At 38.2% G+C, this 18,177-nt stretch overlaps 1 protein-coding gene across 1 annotated transcript in view; it reads right to left on the minus strand.

Annotated features, from left to right (window-relative positions):
- Positions 1-18,177, minus strand: part of LOC134546260 (plasma membrane calcium-transporting ATPase 4-like) — a 155,388-nt gene that overhangs the window by 23,926 nt on the left and 113,285 nt on the right. The window contains exons 16-17 of the mRNA XM_063388962.1: positions 6,046-6,244; positions 1,392-1,603 (exon numbers count right to left, since the gene is read on the minus strand). Of these exons, the coding sequence (XP_063245032.1) occupies positions 1,392-1,603; positions 6,046-6,244 (411 nt within the window). The remainder of the gene's footprint in view (positions 1-1,391; positions 1,604-6,045; positions 6,245-18,177) is intronic.

Genomic DNA, 18,177 nt, shown 5'->3' on the forward strand with positions numbered 1-18,177 from the left:
GTAAGTTACAACTCGCAGCTGATTTTGAAGGAGTTTTGAGTGTCGATCCTTGTCTTCATTTATCCACTGTGCATTTTTTGTTGGGTACTTGGTTTCTAGATGTCGAATCAAACTTGATGTTTGGCCAATTTTAGTTTACATTGTTTGTCCGCAGCAGTTACAGGTTGCAGTAGCATCATTGTTAGCTGCCCTCTTTATTTTTCAAAGAATTTTTTTTTCCAAATTGGTTTTTTTTTAGTAGTTGCAGCAGTAACGTTGTTGGGCTTGAGAAGGCTAGCTTATTGTGAAATGCAAATACTTTTCGCTTCTCTATCGTCTTCAACGCCACTGCTTGACTGCCCAAAACCATTTGAGTACCTAACCTTTGGGAAAATATTTTTATAAATTTTACAGAAAGTTTAACACTCCATGGCCAAATCTTGATATTTCAGCATATTAACATAGAATACTGTAATACGGTATGCACATGATATATACGTTTAGTTATACGACAGTATAGGCATAGCACATAATGTAGGTGCATCAAGCAGTGTGGTGCTAAAATATTTTGGTTACGTAATATGTATATATATCGGATTATAATACTATAGAAGGGGATTAGTGACAATAGTTATGGTGCTTTATTGGCTTCATCTTTCGCATGATATTCTTTTGTTTTGTTTCTAGTGATTTGTTGTCCTGTGTCAGGCAAGTGGTATTCGGTGTATGTACCAATTTGTCTACGAACGGAACTAATCATGTTCGCATTGGAAAGTAAATTGATAGCATATATTAATAAACATTATTAGAGGAGTGAAACTAACAAAACTTAAGAGTACAACATCCATAGAAGAGCATTAGTTTTTATATTATGAAAAACAAGTTAACCTACGTAATGAAAACTAAATGTACACAGACTCTTAACTATTTTGAAATGAAAAACTAACTAAGTAGCGTAAGAAGAATAAAAAAAATAATTTCTTTGATGAAAATTACTTAATTTTGAGAAAGGCCTCAGCATTTAACATTTACCAAATATAAAACCTTTTCATAACTTATGACTAATGTCTTGTTAATAATTTTGATATGTAAATATTGAGCTGTAAATAAGTTTGTTCTGCATTTCTTTAAATTAATAACTTTTACAAAATGTGATCTTACTAATAATTTGTTGTTTCAGTGTCTCAAGACGTAACTACTCCAATTTTTCAAGCTTAAAACTAGACTCCCATCAAGTACTAAAAATGCAACTCAATATTTTGAGTACTCATGCACAACTAGTTTTCATAACAGACACCACTAAGATATCTTGAGCAGTTTTCAAATTGCGTGCCTAGATAAGTGGGGCCCTTAATCACAAAATTACTCAAGTGTAGATACATCAGTACAACTTAAACTGTTACTATACATACCTGAAAAATGAAAGTAACAATCCATATGACGTAAAAAACGGGATTAGAGCCCAGACCACTGAAAATATTTCGCTCGCCATGAACCTTTCTCGAATTGATTTCATTAAACATTGTCATCATAACAAATGCATTGAAAATCAAAGTGAAGTGTTGTGATGGCTGTCCGAAATTTTCTTCAGAATGCCCTGCTGAGAGTCCCAGCCAATCAGCCCCTAGAGACAAAAAATAATTACAGCCAGGTCATTTTAACATTCACACATTAATCTTAGAGCTAAACTAGTTTCTAACATTACCAAATGTTCACTATGAATTTATACGTAGCTGTGGATTCAGAACATTTATGTACAATATACCAGTGTAAAATTTGATCTAAGCCATGTAACAGTCCATTTGTTATCATGCATAGCTAATAGCCCATTTTTACAGGATGCCCACAATTACAAGATATACCAATTTCAACACACATTGTGGTAAAATTTTCTTACAGCTTTATAGGTATCTAGGGTCCATTTACATATTTGACTTAGATCTACAATTCATTTAGACTAAACAAATTTTTGATAAAACCTATAAAGATTACTTCAACATGATAATCAACATGATTACTTCAACAATTATAATCAGAGATGGGTCAAATCCCATTTTCTCGTATTGGCATCCTCAAGAGTATCTCAAATATACCCCTCAAATCTAAATCTACGACTTAAGGGTCAAAAATAAAATATTGTACTAGAAATGAAAAATATACATTCAACCCTTTAAATGTTTGTTTTACAAACTAAGTTTCCAGAATCAATACTTATAACTTATTGTAATTTTATTTTTATAATTACACGTTAAAAGTACACTATCTTGGGGGATGGTAATAATGGGACAGTTATGAAGAAAAAATTGACCTAGAAAACTTCAAAGGTAATGAGTGTTGAACATTTTAATTAACTTTATTTCCTCTAATATTTTTCATCAAACCTTTTTCTTTGAATTTTGAATCTGGAATACTAAGGGTTTGATGGTATTTTAGGATTTTATTGGCCCATTCCTAATTATATTTAATGCACTGCTATAAACTGAAGTGAGGGTCAAAAATTAAAAAGCAAGCAAAAGGCTGCTGTAAATTAAATTAAAATTTTGCGACTTCCAGCTCTATTACTGTTTATTCCGAGACTTTTTGTGATTTTCTTCACCAGTCTTTCAGTTTCCTTACATTTTTTGATACGTGACTTTTGTGATTTGTAGACACCCTGATTTATTTAATGTACTTTTAGTAATAAAACTACCTAATTTTTATTTTCACTACCCAAAAACTCCGCAATAGTACAGACAATCAAAAATTTAAAATGCAAGACTGGTCCCAGACTGAGAACGTGAGCTGCTGGTTTTTCAGTGGTGGTCCAGCTCTCCTGTCATCACAGTGTTTACGGCTTCACCCCACCACATGTTATCGCATGGTGCTCCATACCTGCTGAGGCTGATGCAATGCGGAACTGTCCACTTTGTTCCAGTGTGTGCAGAGGTTACTATGCACTGTCTTGACACAGCACATGGAGAATCCCGTTATAGCGAGCACGGTAATAGCGAGAACACTGCTATAACGAGGTCTTTATGAGGAATATACGGCGTGATCGCCTGAAGCGCGCTTTGATTATTTGTCTGCTTTATCTCCACCCCTCTCGCTCACCACTAGACATCTTGCCGTTGACACCTGTCACATTCTTCAGCCTTGCAGTCGCCACCTAAGTGTGTGGCTTTAAAAATAGAAAATCCTGTCCTTTCTTTCATTAAAATTCCGCTTGGCTTCAAGGCCAAGGTATGCTCGACTCTAATAAACCGAGCCTTTGAATATACATATACTTGTACTCATTTCTTATTATTTAGAAAATAGACAAAATCTATTTTTTCCCACCATTAAACATAACAATGTGCACTTTTTTTTAATATAAATGCTCTTAATTAACTTGTTTGGACATTTTCATTAACGAATAATAACATTGTTTATAACTATGTTAGGAAAAACGTTAGAGCCATCTTTATACTTGTTGCTAATTAATCACGTTAATAATACACAAATATTTATAAACTTGTTTGGAATTATTTCAGTCGTGACACGTTTACAAACACGTCACGTTATTAATTTTACTATCAGACAAATAGTAGGCACTACCGTATTTATTTACAAATCGCTAGGACGGTTTTCTTGTAACTTTCGTTTCGGTCAGTTGTTGGGGTATGTGTCCGGGAAGGGGGTTATGATGGTTTGAGTTTAATCCCAAATTTATTTTCAAAAAAAGTTTACAGGTTTCTTTAAATGAAAAAAAGTATAGTTTTCCAGCGACTATCTCGTTTGAGGCGTACGTGTGTTGCCGCACTCCTGCTTTTTTGTAAGGAATTAAATCGTCGCTCTACACTAGCGCCGCCTGTTAGCTACATCCCAAACCAACATGGCCGCCAGCAGACAGCCCGCGTGGACAATAGATAGCAGGACAATGCTGTGTCGGCCGCGGGCCAAGTCGAGTAATTGATTGCGGGCTAAGATGCTATACTTACGTGGCGTGGTAGGGTATTTAGGTTATTTTGACGCAATCGGTGATCGCATCCGTACTTGTGGGGTATCGTTTTAAAGAAAATTCACACATCTGCTCATAGAAATTAAGATTTCGTTAATATAACTTGTTATTTTCCAATTATACAGGTTTAAACACAATTTTTATGCTATTTTGGGTTAATTTTTATTTTTTGGGGGCCAAAATCTGTCCAATTCGGTTACAGCAAGGATCAAACCCGGAACCGCGACACCTCGCTATAACGGGACTCTAGTGTAGTTGTTATAAGTGGGGCTGTAAAGTTCTATTTTTTTATTGGTCGTTCAGTTCTGGTTCAGTTTAAAAAAAAAAGACCTTGGTTTTGGTTTTTATTAAGAAAAAGTTTTTAGTATTAGACCAAATACATGAATGAGGTTTGCTGGCCATTATTCGGTTATTAAAAACACATAAAAGAGTACATATTTTGCACTATGAACTTCTGGAATTCTATTTAAATAAATGCAACATCCTTGAATAAAGACAAAAAATGTCAAAATAAATAATGACTTAATAATTGTTAAAACTAAGATGGCATCTTTCGCTTCCTGTCTCTCCCCCAATTCACTGTAAACTATATTCTAATTTTTTGTGTGTTGTTACATTGCAATATGGTGACTTTGAAAGAATGTGCTTGTTTACCTTTCTCACTGGATAAACGTTTCACTAATGTTACAGATCGCTAAGTAACAGAAACATACAAAATATACCCAGAACAGAAAATGTCAAGTCAGTTTCTGGTCGGTTATTTTAAAGGAACTTATACCGAAACCAAAAAAATCATGCAACAGCACAAGCCTAGTTATAAGTGTTGAAGAAACTTGAAGATTCCCGAAAATTTTCATTTAAACTACAACCTACACATATAACTCCACTACTTTGCAAAAAGTTACTTCTTGTAACATGTTTCGTTTCATGGATGTATTTACATAAAAGCAATGCTATCAGACATGGCACAATGCCACAAACCTGTAGCAATCAAACATGAGGCGACAACATCAAATGACTGCTCCAATTTCGTTGTGGGCAGACTGTCTCATGTTGCGCATGCAAGTATAAATTTTTTTTTGCAAAAAAAGGCATGCTGTAGTGTGCATATCCTTTTTTACTCTATGGTAGTGTGTTTATATCTGACAAGTTAAATGCTGTTTTTCGTAGTTACTTTAAATTCAGCAAATATTCATTTATAAAGTATTTTTATTGATTTTTTCCTTAGTATGAACGTATGAAGAGCTGGATGCAGATCGATTAGTATGTTTAGTACAGGAAATACCTATCCCTAATAATGTTATGATGTGAAAGTATGATTGTCTGTTTCTCCTTATTTCACGCAGCAATGGAGCAACATGATTTTTTACACATAGTTTATGGGCCGGAGAGTGGCATAGACTACATATATTTAAGAAATTCCATCTCTAAGGGAGTGAAAAAAGGGTACATTCAGTTTTATAATAGAAAATCATAGGAGGTAGGTCATAGACACAAATCAGTGAGTTTGTGTTCTTTCTCTATGTCACAGTAATATATAGTAAGGTCTGGCAACTTTCTATCCTTCTCCCATCCACTTAGTGAAGCTTACAGCTGCTAGCAAACTAAAGATGCTAATAAATACATGTTGTTGCCTTGAATCTGTAACGTGCTAACATTTGGTGCGTCCATCACGTCTGCCTAGGGGTTAACTGTCTCCACACAAAATGAAGCTGAAGACTGGCATCCCAGTTTTGCTAATGCATAGCCTTGATGCACTTAGTTTGTGTAATCAATAGGACTTTAAAATCAAAATTTCCCAGTGTGTCCTACAGACTTAAAACTTGGAAGTGATGTTCATTATATCATGATGTGTTTAGCCTGGGCAATACCGGGTACTTCAGCTAGTTTTATATAATATTTCTTTGAAGAAGTATCACAACAATAATTTGATTTCAAGGATACAGGAAGAAATAATTTAACAGAAATACAGTGTCAAGCTGCTGCAAGAAGATGGTGTTAAGCTGTCACGTGGCATAATGTGGTGTCGCGTCTTGTCCGATTCTGTGTTGCGCCCAGCCTTAGCCAAAATTTCCAAGCAGTATTGGTACCTTTGAAGAGCAGGACAAAGATGACTACCAGCTGGTACACTGCTTGGCCAACAATGTTCCTCATCATGGTTTTGGATATGATGGGCTTGTCTCTGCCGTACGGCTTCCTCATCAGCAACTCCACAGTAGGCATCTCCGTAGCCAGTGCCAGGGAGGCCAATGTGTCCATGATGAGATTCACCCACAGCATTTGCACTGCCTGCATAAAACACATGCAACTGTTCCCACAACCGTACACTAATAAATACACAAAAGATTACCAGCAAAATTTTCAAAAATACACACACTTTTACTTTGAACACTAAGGGGACAAAAAAAAGAAGAAGTTAACAGTAATAACGGCATAGATGGCAGCAAAGTTATTCAACGGTGAGTTGAGTAACATGTTTTTAACTTTGTCAGCTGTGCCAGAAATTAATTAAAATTTTTAAGTAACACAGTACAGTAAAACCTCATTAATAGAAATCTGCTTAGTACACAATTTCCATTTATGCAAAGTACTTTCACAGCCCTAGTATCTCCAAAGATGTATGTATCCAACAGTGCAAAAATGGCTGAAAAACAAAATGAAAAGGTTAACTCTAGTGGTGATGTTAGTAACCAAACTAGTAAAGATGCCATTTTGTAAACTGAATCTAAAAGGAAGGTACTCTATACTACAGTCATATAGATGGGTCTGGCAATTTACCTTCATTCTCCGACGGCTTAGTGAAGCTCGCAGCGGCCTGCGAACTAATTGTGCTAGTAGCAGTTGAACCCATTATTTAAATAGTGTTAAATGACAGTTTCGTATAAAAGTGGGCATATTTTATTAAAACTCTGTTTAGTTTTAAATTTGTGTTTAAGTTTAGCATGTATAATTTATTTGGAAACTTTATCGGGATTAAATGCATTACAATAACTTTTAACATTGCTGCAGTTGTCAGTTAAAAGTTGGAGTCTTGAGAATGCAGATCCCAAACAAACAGGCATCTCCCATACGAAAGCATGTTTTAAATGTTGTGTATTTAAATCAAGAATTTTCATTAGCTGTATCATTTAATGTTCAAGCAAGTGTCATTCTTTCAACTGTGATTCCTTTTATTCCGGTAATTCTTTTTAAACTAACAAGGGGTGGGTCCGAGTCAGGGCTCACTGATTTGTCTTAAACTGTGTGAGTAGAAGCAGGTAGGCGCCCCTCTCAATGTCTTAAAATATTTAGTCTGAATGTGGCCTAAGAAGTGAGAAAACGGTCTTTAATTATTTTAAAGTATATTTATAAAAAAATTTTTCTTTCATTTATTGTCAATTCAGTGGCTTGGTGCAATGGTCAAATGGATGGCCTGGTAATTTGCGTACTCAGGTTAAATTCCCATTGAGTATACTTCTTTCTCTTTCAAATTTTTTTTCTTCTTCTTGCAATATTAAACTTTTAATTACAGAATTTAAATATATTGTTATATGCGTGCTAGGAGCCAAGGCCACAACACATGCCACGTACCTGAGCGGGCCTTCCAGCAAGTCTGGTTAGCGGCCTCGCACAGGCGCTGACGTCACGCATGCCAGCATGCCCAGCTGGATTACAAGGGTCTGGCTGACCATCCCCATCAGCTCCCTGCACCGTTTTGAACTTTTGTCACTGACACTTTAAACGGCCTGTGGTTTTCCGAGGCCGCAGCGTGGAGTGGCGTGAATAAATGCAGTCTTTCTGGACTTTTTGGGCGTTGGGTCGGCCAGGGATGACACGACATGTTACAGCCACTCTCGTCCCTCCGAGAAGGACGCCATGGGGATATAAGCAACAATGATGGCCTCCGTGAGAATTCCGCGAGTTTGGAGAGTTCTGCGAGTGAAGGGAAGTGTGACATCGGCAAAGAGGGTGATAGACCCCCCTAGAGAGCGGTGCAACGAGGAGCGACGGGACCTAAGAGTGCGACTGAGTGGGGCGAGAATGTGTGTGGACAGGCGCGAGGTAGGGCGAACCACTGTTGAGCCTAGCTCCAGCGAGGATTATGAACTGCGGATCGTGACAGACATCAAGTGACTGGGGAATAAACATTTTCAAGTACAAGTGATTGGTGATCAGACATTTTGAAGTACAATTATTTATTAGTAATGTAAATATTAGTAATTAATAAAACTGTAATAAAATTGAATTGGGCTATCCCTTTTAAAACCAGTTTTACCCACACTATTTGTTACAATATGTTACACTCCAAAGACCCCCGGACTAGCTCAGATATTTCACGTTTTGGTCTTTGAAGGATAACTTACAGGATACACTTGCATGCTCAGATGCTGAAAAAGTGAGGTTATGTTTCCTTCAGAATATTAGTTATGGGCGATGTTGAATTTCAATGATGTCTCTCGTACACAAAATGTTTTTTACAGTTTATTTATTTATACCTTAAGAATTCACGAGACATTTGCCGCCATCCTGCGACCACAACATTTACAAGTTGAAACAGTATTTTCCTTACTCACAACAAAAAAGCTTCATTAATTTGAATCACACACTGACTGACCGAAAATTGAATATTAAAAACAGTTCAAAGTTAAGTCCCGCAGTTGCATTCAACTTTTCGGTACAATGCCGAAGGACAATGTCCTTGGAAACAATTACGAAATTTACTAAGTCATGTTTTGGGCGATTACCGGCGACCGTAGTCACTAAATTCTAATTTATGTCCAAAAAAACGAAAATCAGGTTGATTATATACCGGTGACGCCCGGACCACAGCCGTGAAATTGACTCTTTAAATCTTCATATTATCATAATGTTTTGAGCCACCTACTCAACTACCCACCTCCTCAGTCGCTGTTCAGTAGATGACTAAAAAATCTAAACAACACACGGGTCTCAGGAGAGACCAAGGATTGCACCATGATGTAACTTTCGGCCAATCACACTACAGTATCAAACACTCCCTCCAACACCAGCCAATCACAGAAAAAATTACAATACATGAAAAAACCCTGTACACACTTAACCCGGGACTTCCCTTGATCTGTCTCTTTCCAAATCCACATCAAAATCGGGGACTCCCAAAATATTTTCTCACGCTAGTTGCTCTGTCTCTGCCTTACACCGGATGAATCATTATCGTTTTATCACCTCGGCATCACTGTGTCGATGCAAGTCATTCTTTCTCACTCTAACTGCCACGCAACTGTCTCTCATGATTGCATCATCCCACAGACAAAATTACAAAAGAAAAATACATTACAGTGCATTTGCGCATATAAAAAAAAATTTAAAGCTTAAAAACCATTTTAAAACACATACAAACGTAATTATTTCGGTAGAATTCGGTAAATTTACAGTTACATGGCTGTTTCATAATAAAGCAAATAGGCTTAAACAATACAACAATATTAGAAACTGTAATTAATTGAGAGAGTACATTCATAAAACATAAGAAAACCTGGAAAACAATTATAAACGGTAAAATATTATCATCAAAGTTATTTTAAAAGATCAATTGTAAGTTTCGATGATTTACCACATGTAGCACAGTTAGGTTATGATGCCTGAAAATTATTTAAACAACTTACATAATGTATTACTGTTAAAACATATTACTCATAAAAACTTAAAGAACAATTGGGGAAGGCCCTGTCCTGCAATGCTACAACAGTTTTATTACATAATTAGGTGTTTTAAATTACGTATATTAATATTTACAAAAAAATCTAGCAAGTAATTATCTACTCTGCGTTTTATTTATTACCAGAACAAACCTTACATTTTTTTCCATTGTCCAATTTAATATTATTATTTTTAATGAAAAATCAATGCTTACATGGTGAGATGCTGTTTACAACTGTAGAGACTGTTACAAACTGTAGGGAAAAAGGTGCAGTAATGGCAGAATACAGGTGATTTGAAACAGCTGCCAGAGCCATGTGATCTGAATGCACAAAAGAAAAGTGGATCAAATGTAAATATAACTACAACAAAACATTGTTTAATGTTTGCTTAACGTTGGTATTGCAGCTAAAAATTTAAATCACAATCTACGCACTACAGTAAATACAATACATAGATATATCAAACAAGTCCTGTTTCATTATATTAATTAAATTACATTAAACTTTACTGAGTTGAATATATATAATTTTAAAAACAGACATTTAACTGTAAAAAATAGGCAGTCATGGTTTGGGGGGGGGGGGGGGGGGGGGGGGGGGGAAGGGGAGACTGCAGGCAGAAGTGAAAACTTAAAATTTCGTTTTTAAATGTGTAATATGACATCATTTCTACGTCTAATCTATGTAACAAAATGATTTTGGTATTACATCAGTATGATGTCAACATGATATAATTTATCCTTACATCATTTTATACTCAAAATAGATGTCACTGGTATGTCAAAATTATGTAAAAATGCATTACATTGCTATGACTTACCAGTGATGTCAGACTTAGGTCAGTGTTCACTGGGCAATGCACAGTATAAATAAATTAAACTTTTCACGTGGTCAATTTAACTTTACTTACTTACTGCTATTACAGCATGTCTGTGACGCGAACTAACAAGATCTTACCCATTCAAAAAGAGTCCAACATGCACATGATACAGTCGTGTGTGTGTGAATACACACACACACAATGTATTAGTTTATATATGCATATACATTTATACAGGCCGCTGCACGTCACCAGTCTGGCACAACAAGTCACTAGCATATCGGTGATGTGAACCCATAAGTTTTGCCCCTACCATAAATCGCTCAATGCGGCTAAAGAAGTTATCACTTAAAAAAAAGTTCCCAGTGGGAATCAGACCAGAGTCCGCAGATTGCCAGGCTAAGCGTTTGAACACTGCACCAAGCCAATGACTTAACAATTGTTTCATGAAGTAAGCTGTTGGAAGTCGGAATTGCAATTTTAATGCTAAACTAAATATGTGCCATCAGAACTCTTTATGGAATTTCATGTTTTAATGCACAAAAATACATCTGCCACCATTTTTCCAAGAACACAACTACTCAGCCCAAAACAAAACAAACAACAAAACTCTAATGCCGAAGGCCACTTGTCTTTCAAAACAAACAACTGAATAACACTGTGCGACTCAACATTCCGCCCACCATGTAATTTCCAATTGACAACTTAAAATAACCAACCATCACGTAACTGTTTCAGTCATACCATCTTTTCAAGATACACCACCTATAAGTTACTTTATGACACTAGAATGGCAAAGGCACAATCTTGACAACTGGTCGCTTAACTTCTCCGGAGACAGTTTGCACAGCTACTGTACGCACACAATTATCCAAACCTGGAAAGATGTTTGTAATGCGACCCAGCCGCCATAGATGGACTGGCATGTGCTCTTCCTTTAGAATAACCATGTCTCCAATCTGCAGGTTGGCTTGTTTCGTCCAACATTTTGGTCGATTTTGAAGTCTTGAGAGATATTCAGAATACCAGCGTTTCCAAAAGTGTTGAACTATTCTTGTACCACTTTCCATCGGGCCACATTGTTGAGTTTTACATCGGGTTCCTCAAGATGTGGCAGCGCCAGTAGTGAGTCTCCGATAAGAAAGTGGGCTGGAGTGAGTGCGGAAAAGTCACTAGGATCACTGGAAAGTGCTGTAAGCGGTCTAGAGTTGAGGCAGGCCTAAATCATAGTCAGGACCGTGTAAAATTCTTCAAAGGTGAGACTGGCACTTCCCACAACGCGATACAAGTGATTTTTCATGATCTTCACCCCCGCTTCCCAAAGCCCTCCTTGGTGAGGGGCCACAGGAGGATTAAACCGCCAAGAAATACCCTGTCCAGCAAGATAGTTGCATACTGTCTGTTGGAGTTCCTGCGACTGGACCATCACAAACAGTTCCTTAAGCTCCCATGCCGCTCCAACAAAGTTTGTTCCGCAATCACAGAAAATCTCTAGGGGCCTTCCACGCCGAGCAATGAAACGCTTGAGAGCGGCCATGAATGCTGATGTCGTCAGGTCACTCACCAGTTCAATGTGCATGGCCTTGGTGGAAAAACATACAAATAAGGCTACATAACCTATAAATTAGTTTTGACTTGATGTAGGCTTTTGGACATACGCCATTGCTTAGCACATGTATGTCTGTAGAAGAAAACTACAAAAAAAAAAAAAAAAAAAAACACAAATTAAGCAAAAAATTGCTGTTGTCAGGATTTAACGCCACACAATACTCCACAACAGGAATATGGTCAACAAACAAAGAAAAACAAAGAAAAATGGACTAACAGAACGAAGGAAACCCCACAAATGATGACAGCACAAAAATACCAAACCCAAAAAAATTCAAAAAATTTAGTTTTACTGCGCCCCTTACAATTATTACGAAGCTGGAATGGCCCTGCATAATCAACCCCACAATGGAAACATGGACGTGAGACCCGAACTCTTGGTGCTGGAAGGTCGGCCATCATCTGGGTAGCAGTTGTAGTCCGCTGACGTAGCCTTCAGTATGTGGCAGATAGTATCTCTGGCACGAAGAATCCAGAATCGTTGTTGCAAGGCTCCTTGCACCAACTGAGGTCCTGCGTTAAGATTTACCACATGTTCGTGCATTACCACTAATTTGTACAGCTGTCCATGGGCTGGTAGCACAACAGGATGTTTTTGCTCTTCAGAAACACATGATTTCTGAATTCGACCGCCCACCCTGACTACACCATTTTTATCCAGAAATGGAGCAAGACTGGCGAGGCGGCTCTTAGAACTAAGAGGTCTGGCATTTGTGAGACAGTGAATGTCATAACTGAAACTTTCCTTCTGCACAATGATCACCCAACAAAATAATGCTACTTGAAGCTCACTCACAGTTAAGGAATTAAGTAGTCTGTCATTTTGTGGCTTCCTGCAGTTGTTAACAAATCTCAAACACCATGCTGTCACCCGTTGGCGTTTACTTAAGGAAGACCACCTATTCAGCAATGCATTTTCAGGGTGGATGGACACATTTAACACAGTTACTCTTCTCTCTTGTTCCATTAGGGGTTGATCAGGCTCAATTCTCTCACTGGCTCTCAAAGGACCAGGGTTTTGCAACCATGGTGGACCTGACCCCCATAATGGGTGTGAAGAAAGTTCACTCGGCAACAACCCACGGGAGGCACAATCTGCAGGATTGTCATCGCCGCTTACATGGGAGCCATTAATCTGAGGGCACAAGGCTTTGGATTATTGCTACCCTGTTAGCCACAAATGTTTTCCAGTGTCTTGGATAACTTGCCAACCATGCCAGCACGATAGTGGAATCTGTCCATACTTGAATGTGAATTTCTTCCAATGATAATGCATGCTGCACAGAAGTAAACAACTTTGACAGAAGCAAGGCCCCACAAAGTTCCAATCGTGGGATGGAAATCTGTTTGAGTGGTGCTACCTTGGTTTTGCCAGTCACTAGTCGCACTAACATTGTGCCATCATGGTAATGTGATCGTAAATACACCACAGCTACATAAGCCATCTCTGATGCGTCACAAAACTATCAATTCACATTTGTCAGGGTTGGGAAGTAAGAGGCACCTATCAATACGGAAGACGTCCAACAGAGGAAGTTCTTTGATGAACTGATTCCAGATTACGCACAGTTTCTTAGGAAGAGGATCATCCCAATCCAGAGAGAACCCACAAAGACTGTAACAAAATCTTGGCACGAACAGTCAAAGGTGAAAGCCAGCCTAATGGGTCGAACAACTTGGAAATCTCAAGATAATGTAAGGCGTTTAGAGATGGTCTCCTTAGGTTTTGATGAACATGAAAATGCAAATTGATCCTGAGTAGGATGCCACTCAAGCCCTAGAGTCTTAACCGAACTATCTTCATTCAAATCCCAAGATACTGCAGAATTCCGTAGCTCAACGGGTACAGCTTCAATGATTTCTGGTGCACTTGATGCCCACTGCCTCAGCTGAAACCTACCACGACTTAAGAGGGATCTGAGTTGTTCCTGCAACTCTAATGCTTCTGGGATGCTATCTGCCCCAGACAGTAGATCATCAACGTAGAAGTCGCTCATCAGTATTGGCGCTGCCAGCAGAAAGTTATCTTGTTCATCCTTGGCTGTTTCAAACATTGAATGGCAAGATAAGGTGCACTGTTTTCACCATATGTTACTGTTAGCAGGCGATTGTCTTGGATAGGTTTGGTGCGGGAAGGTCTCCACACAATTCACTGGAATTCAGTGTCCTGTGTATGTACCCAGATTTGATGATACATTTTGGCTATGTCAGCAACACGCGGAACTATGTGCTTTCTGAATCGTATTAGCAGGAACCACAAATCTTCTTGGAGTTAGGGTCCAACCATCATCCCATCATTTAAGGAAACACCTGAAGAAGTCTTTGTTGAAGCATCGAACACGACTCTTAAATTGGTAGTCGTGCTACTCTCCTTATACACTGGAATGTGAGGGATGTAGCACATGTCATGATTCGGCTTCGGCAGTTGGTTTGGTGGAATTTGGCTCCATGTGACCTAAGGCAATGTACTGATCCATAAATTCTACATACTGTTTATGCTTGGTTGGTTGTTGCTGTAGCTGATGCTCTATCCTGCACATTCGTGACACCGCCATTGACTGCGACTCTCCTAACTCCAGCTTACCTTCTCGAAATGGCAATCGCACCACATACCTAACATCCTCCCTGCGTTTATGATTGGCATCAAAGTGATGCTCACATAAGGATTCTTCCTCAGTGAGTGTGGAGGCAAAGGGAACTTCCTCCAACTCTCAAAACTTGTGCAGAGCTCTGTTCACATCATCACAATGAATATGCAGAGAAGTCAAAGACGATGGGAATGAATCACTGTGAATACTTCCGGAGAGCACCCAACCAAGTTCAGTTTCAATGGCCACTGGAGAACCTTTTTCTCCTGTGCATTGTCTTGATCTAAGTAAAAGTGGGAAAATATCCCCAACAAGAAGAATGTCCACTTTCCTCGGAATATTGTACATGGGGTCTGCTAATCTCAGTCCCTTGATGTGGGACCAAGAGGCCTTAGGAATAATACTCTCTCTTGGGAGGCAGCTTGTCAATTTTGACATCACAAGAGCACTATACAGAGGTGTGATGTACCACCAGCGTTAGGCTAGAGATTCAGTTGAACAAGGCTAGAAACTTTACCAATGCTGTTGGATGCTAAACCCGACTGTAACATTCAACTGCTGCTTCTTTAACCAAAGCAGTTGCACACAGTCCTCAGTTATAAAGCTTGCTTCTGAACCAGAGTCCAGTAAGGCTCTACATGTGATTAAATGACCTCTACAATCCTGAACCTGGACTAATGCAGTTGACAACAACACCTTCTAAAGGAAATGACTACACTGAATGATGTGATGACACCTCTCCTTGGGTAAGTTCGGTAATGTCTTCTGATACTGGTTCTTCATGTAGCAATGTATTGTGGTGTTCTTGACACACCCTACATTTTGACGAGTGACACTGTCGTGACATGTGAGTAGAACTCAGGCAGTTGAAACATAACCATTTGTTTTTAACAAATGCATATCTCTCTTGAACTGATGCTGCCAAAAACTCAGGACACTTGGTACAGTGCATGGATTCCAGTACATTTTACACAAGTATGCTTTTGTGTGGAACCATACAAAACTGAAATATTTCTACTGGCCTGAATTCTATTGGTTGTGCCAACAACACTTTTTGATTTCAAGCTAGTTGCTGCAGATAATGCTTTGGTTCTATGTTCCAGAAACTGCACAAGTTTTTCAAATGTTAGCACTTCAATACTGGTTAACGAGAGTTGCCAATCTCTTCTGGAATCACTATCTAACTTTTCCGTCACAACGAACACAAGTACAGAATCCCAGTGCTCAACTGGCTGTCCCAGAACTTTAAGTAATCTTGTGTACTCAAAAATGCTGTCCAACATATGACGCAGCATGCTTACAGACTCCTGCTGAATGGTTGGTTGTGAAAACAGACATTTTAAGGTTGCATCCACCAATCCCCTTGTTTTCATACCTCGTAGTGAATATATATGTACCAGGCTTCAAGATACAGCAAAACCCCTTATTTGCACTTTTCATGGGGACAAAGTAAAAAATTGTAAATAAAGGGAAAAGTAAGAAATACGTTAAAGTTAATTAAAATACAGTCGCATCCTGCAGCGTTCATAAAAATGCGGGCTACATTACACATACGCATAGTACAACAGTAAAAAAATTTAAAAAAAAAAAGGACCACAAATTGGAAATTTACCGTCAATAGCGCGCCGTGCGCGGAGAAAGGTCATCGTACTCAATCAGCTGTTATGGTGCGGCGTAGCCGCCGGCTGGCTCTCTGTGTTGTCTGAGCTGCGCATGCGCAGTATAACTCACTCAACGCTCCGCCCAGACTCGTGACGTTCCATCAGCAGCCAGCCAATAGATGCGAGCTTAGCGGAAAAAAATATAAGCTCCACCTCCCGTGTACCAGTTTTGTCCAGTTCTAATACCAGTTTATTGGTATACGCACCAGTTTTCTCGCTGCCGTGACGTGTTCAAGTTTACGTTCATCTCGATGTCTTGATACCAATAATTAATTATTTACGATCCCCAGATATAAATGGTTAGTTTAAAAAGATGCGTCAACTGTACAATACTTCCGAAATTATAAAATACGTTTAAAACAGTTACCAAGATTCCGCTCATTTTATTTAGTGAAGTTTATGTCTCGTACCAGTATTTCGGCTAAGTTGTGACATAAATATAGTAACAGAACGTTTATACATTCGTGAGTTTAAGTTTTCCCGAGTACATTTTAGATTGTCTCCTGCTATAATTACTTGGACATTTACACGCCTAGGCTTAAATTATTATATGTTTAGAAATAAAAGCAATTTTTCATGTTATAAAATATGTTTATTTTGCGATTTTAAATGTTCACTGCCGACTATAAAAGTTACGTTTTTCACAATGTTTTTAGGCCTACTATCGTTGTTACGTGACGTAAATAGCGGGATGGATTAGATTTTTGAGACGTAATTCGCATGAAAGTATTGTATTGGATTAAATGGGAACCAAACGGGACCTGAAGAATATAGTGCAAATAACGGGAAAACGTAAATAACGGTAACGTAAATAAGGGGTTTCACTGTAGTTGGCACTGCTGATAGGAACTGACTTCAATAATACAGCTGCATCACCTTGCAATAACCCCTTGAGATATTGTAGTTTCTGCGTTCCTGAAAGGTTCTCATTATTACGAACAGCGGATTCCAACAAGTCCCGAAAGGGTATCCAGTCCTGTAGGCTGCCCCCGAACACTGGCAACTGTAACTTGGGCAGTCTAACCTCACTTCCGATGTCACTTTTAGACGACGAAATTTCGCACTTTTCTGAACCGACTTCATGGATCTTGACAAGTAAGGTCGTAAGTCTATTTTGTGCTTCTCCGAGATCGTCTTCATGCGCTGTATACTCTTCTGTGTTTAATGCAATACTGAAATCCACTAATAATATATCAACTTCGTCTAACATTAACTGAACTCGTTTTTGGTGTACTAATGCTCCGCTCGTGTCGCTACTCGTAAGTTTATCAACTGCATTCTCTGCACGCGTAATGTTTGATTTCATAACCTTTTTCTTCGCCAAGAGTTTCTCCATTGTTTTCCGATTCTCTACGAGTCTTCACAGAATAACAAATGCTAGATCTTTCCCAAATCCGGCCTGGAGGACCAATAAATGTTCCATGAAGTAAGCTGTTGGAAGTCGGAATTGCACTTTTAATGCTAAACTAAACATGTACCATCAGAATTCGTTATGGAATTTCATGTTTTAATGCACAAAAAAACATCTGCCACCATTTCTTCAAGAACACAACTACTCAGCCCAAAACCAAACAAACAATAAAACCCTAACGCCAAAACCACTTGTCTTTCAAAACAAACAACTGAATAACAACACTGTGTGACTCAACAACAATATATATATATATATAAAATAAATACACATTATAATTATTAGGGATGGTGATTTTTAGTTTTTGCTAAATAGATGCTAAAATATGCTAAATTATATTTTTTCCGCTATAAAATGCTAAATCTAGACTATTCCGAGATAAATGCGAAATCAAGGTAAAAAACGTATATTCGTCTTCACTCTACACAATTTATTTACCGATTGTATTTTGTTTCAGTTTAGTATCAAAAGAAA

This window comes from Bacillus rossius, chromosome 1, assembly GCF_032445375.1.
Source record: "Bacillus rossius redtenbacheri isolate Brsri chromosome 1, Brsri_v3, whole genome shotgun sequence".
In the NCBI taxonomy this organism is placed as follows: domain Eukaryota; kingdom Metazoa; phylum Arthropoda; class Insecta; order Phasmatodea; family Bacillidae; genus Bacillus; species Bacillus rossius.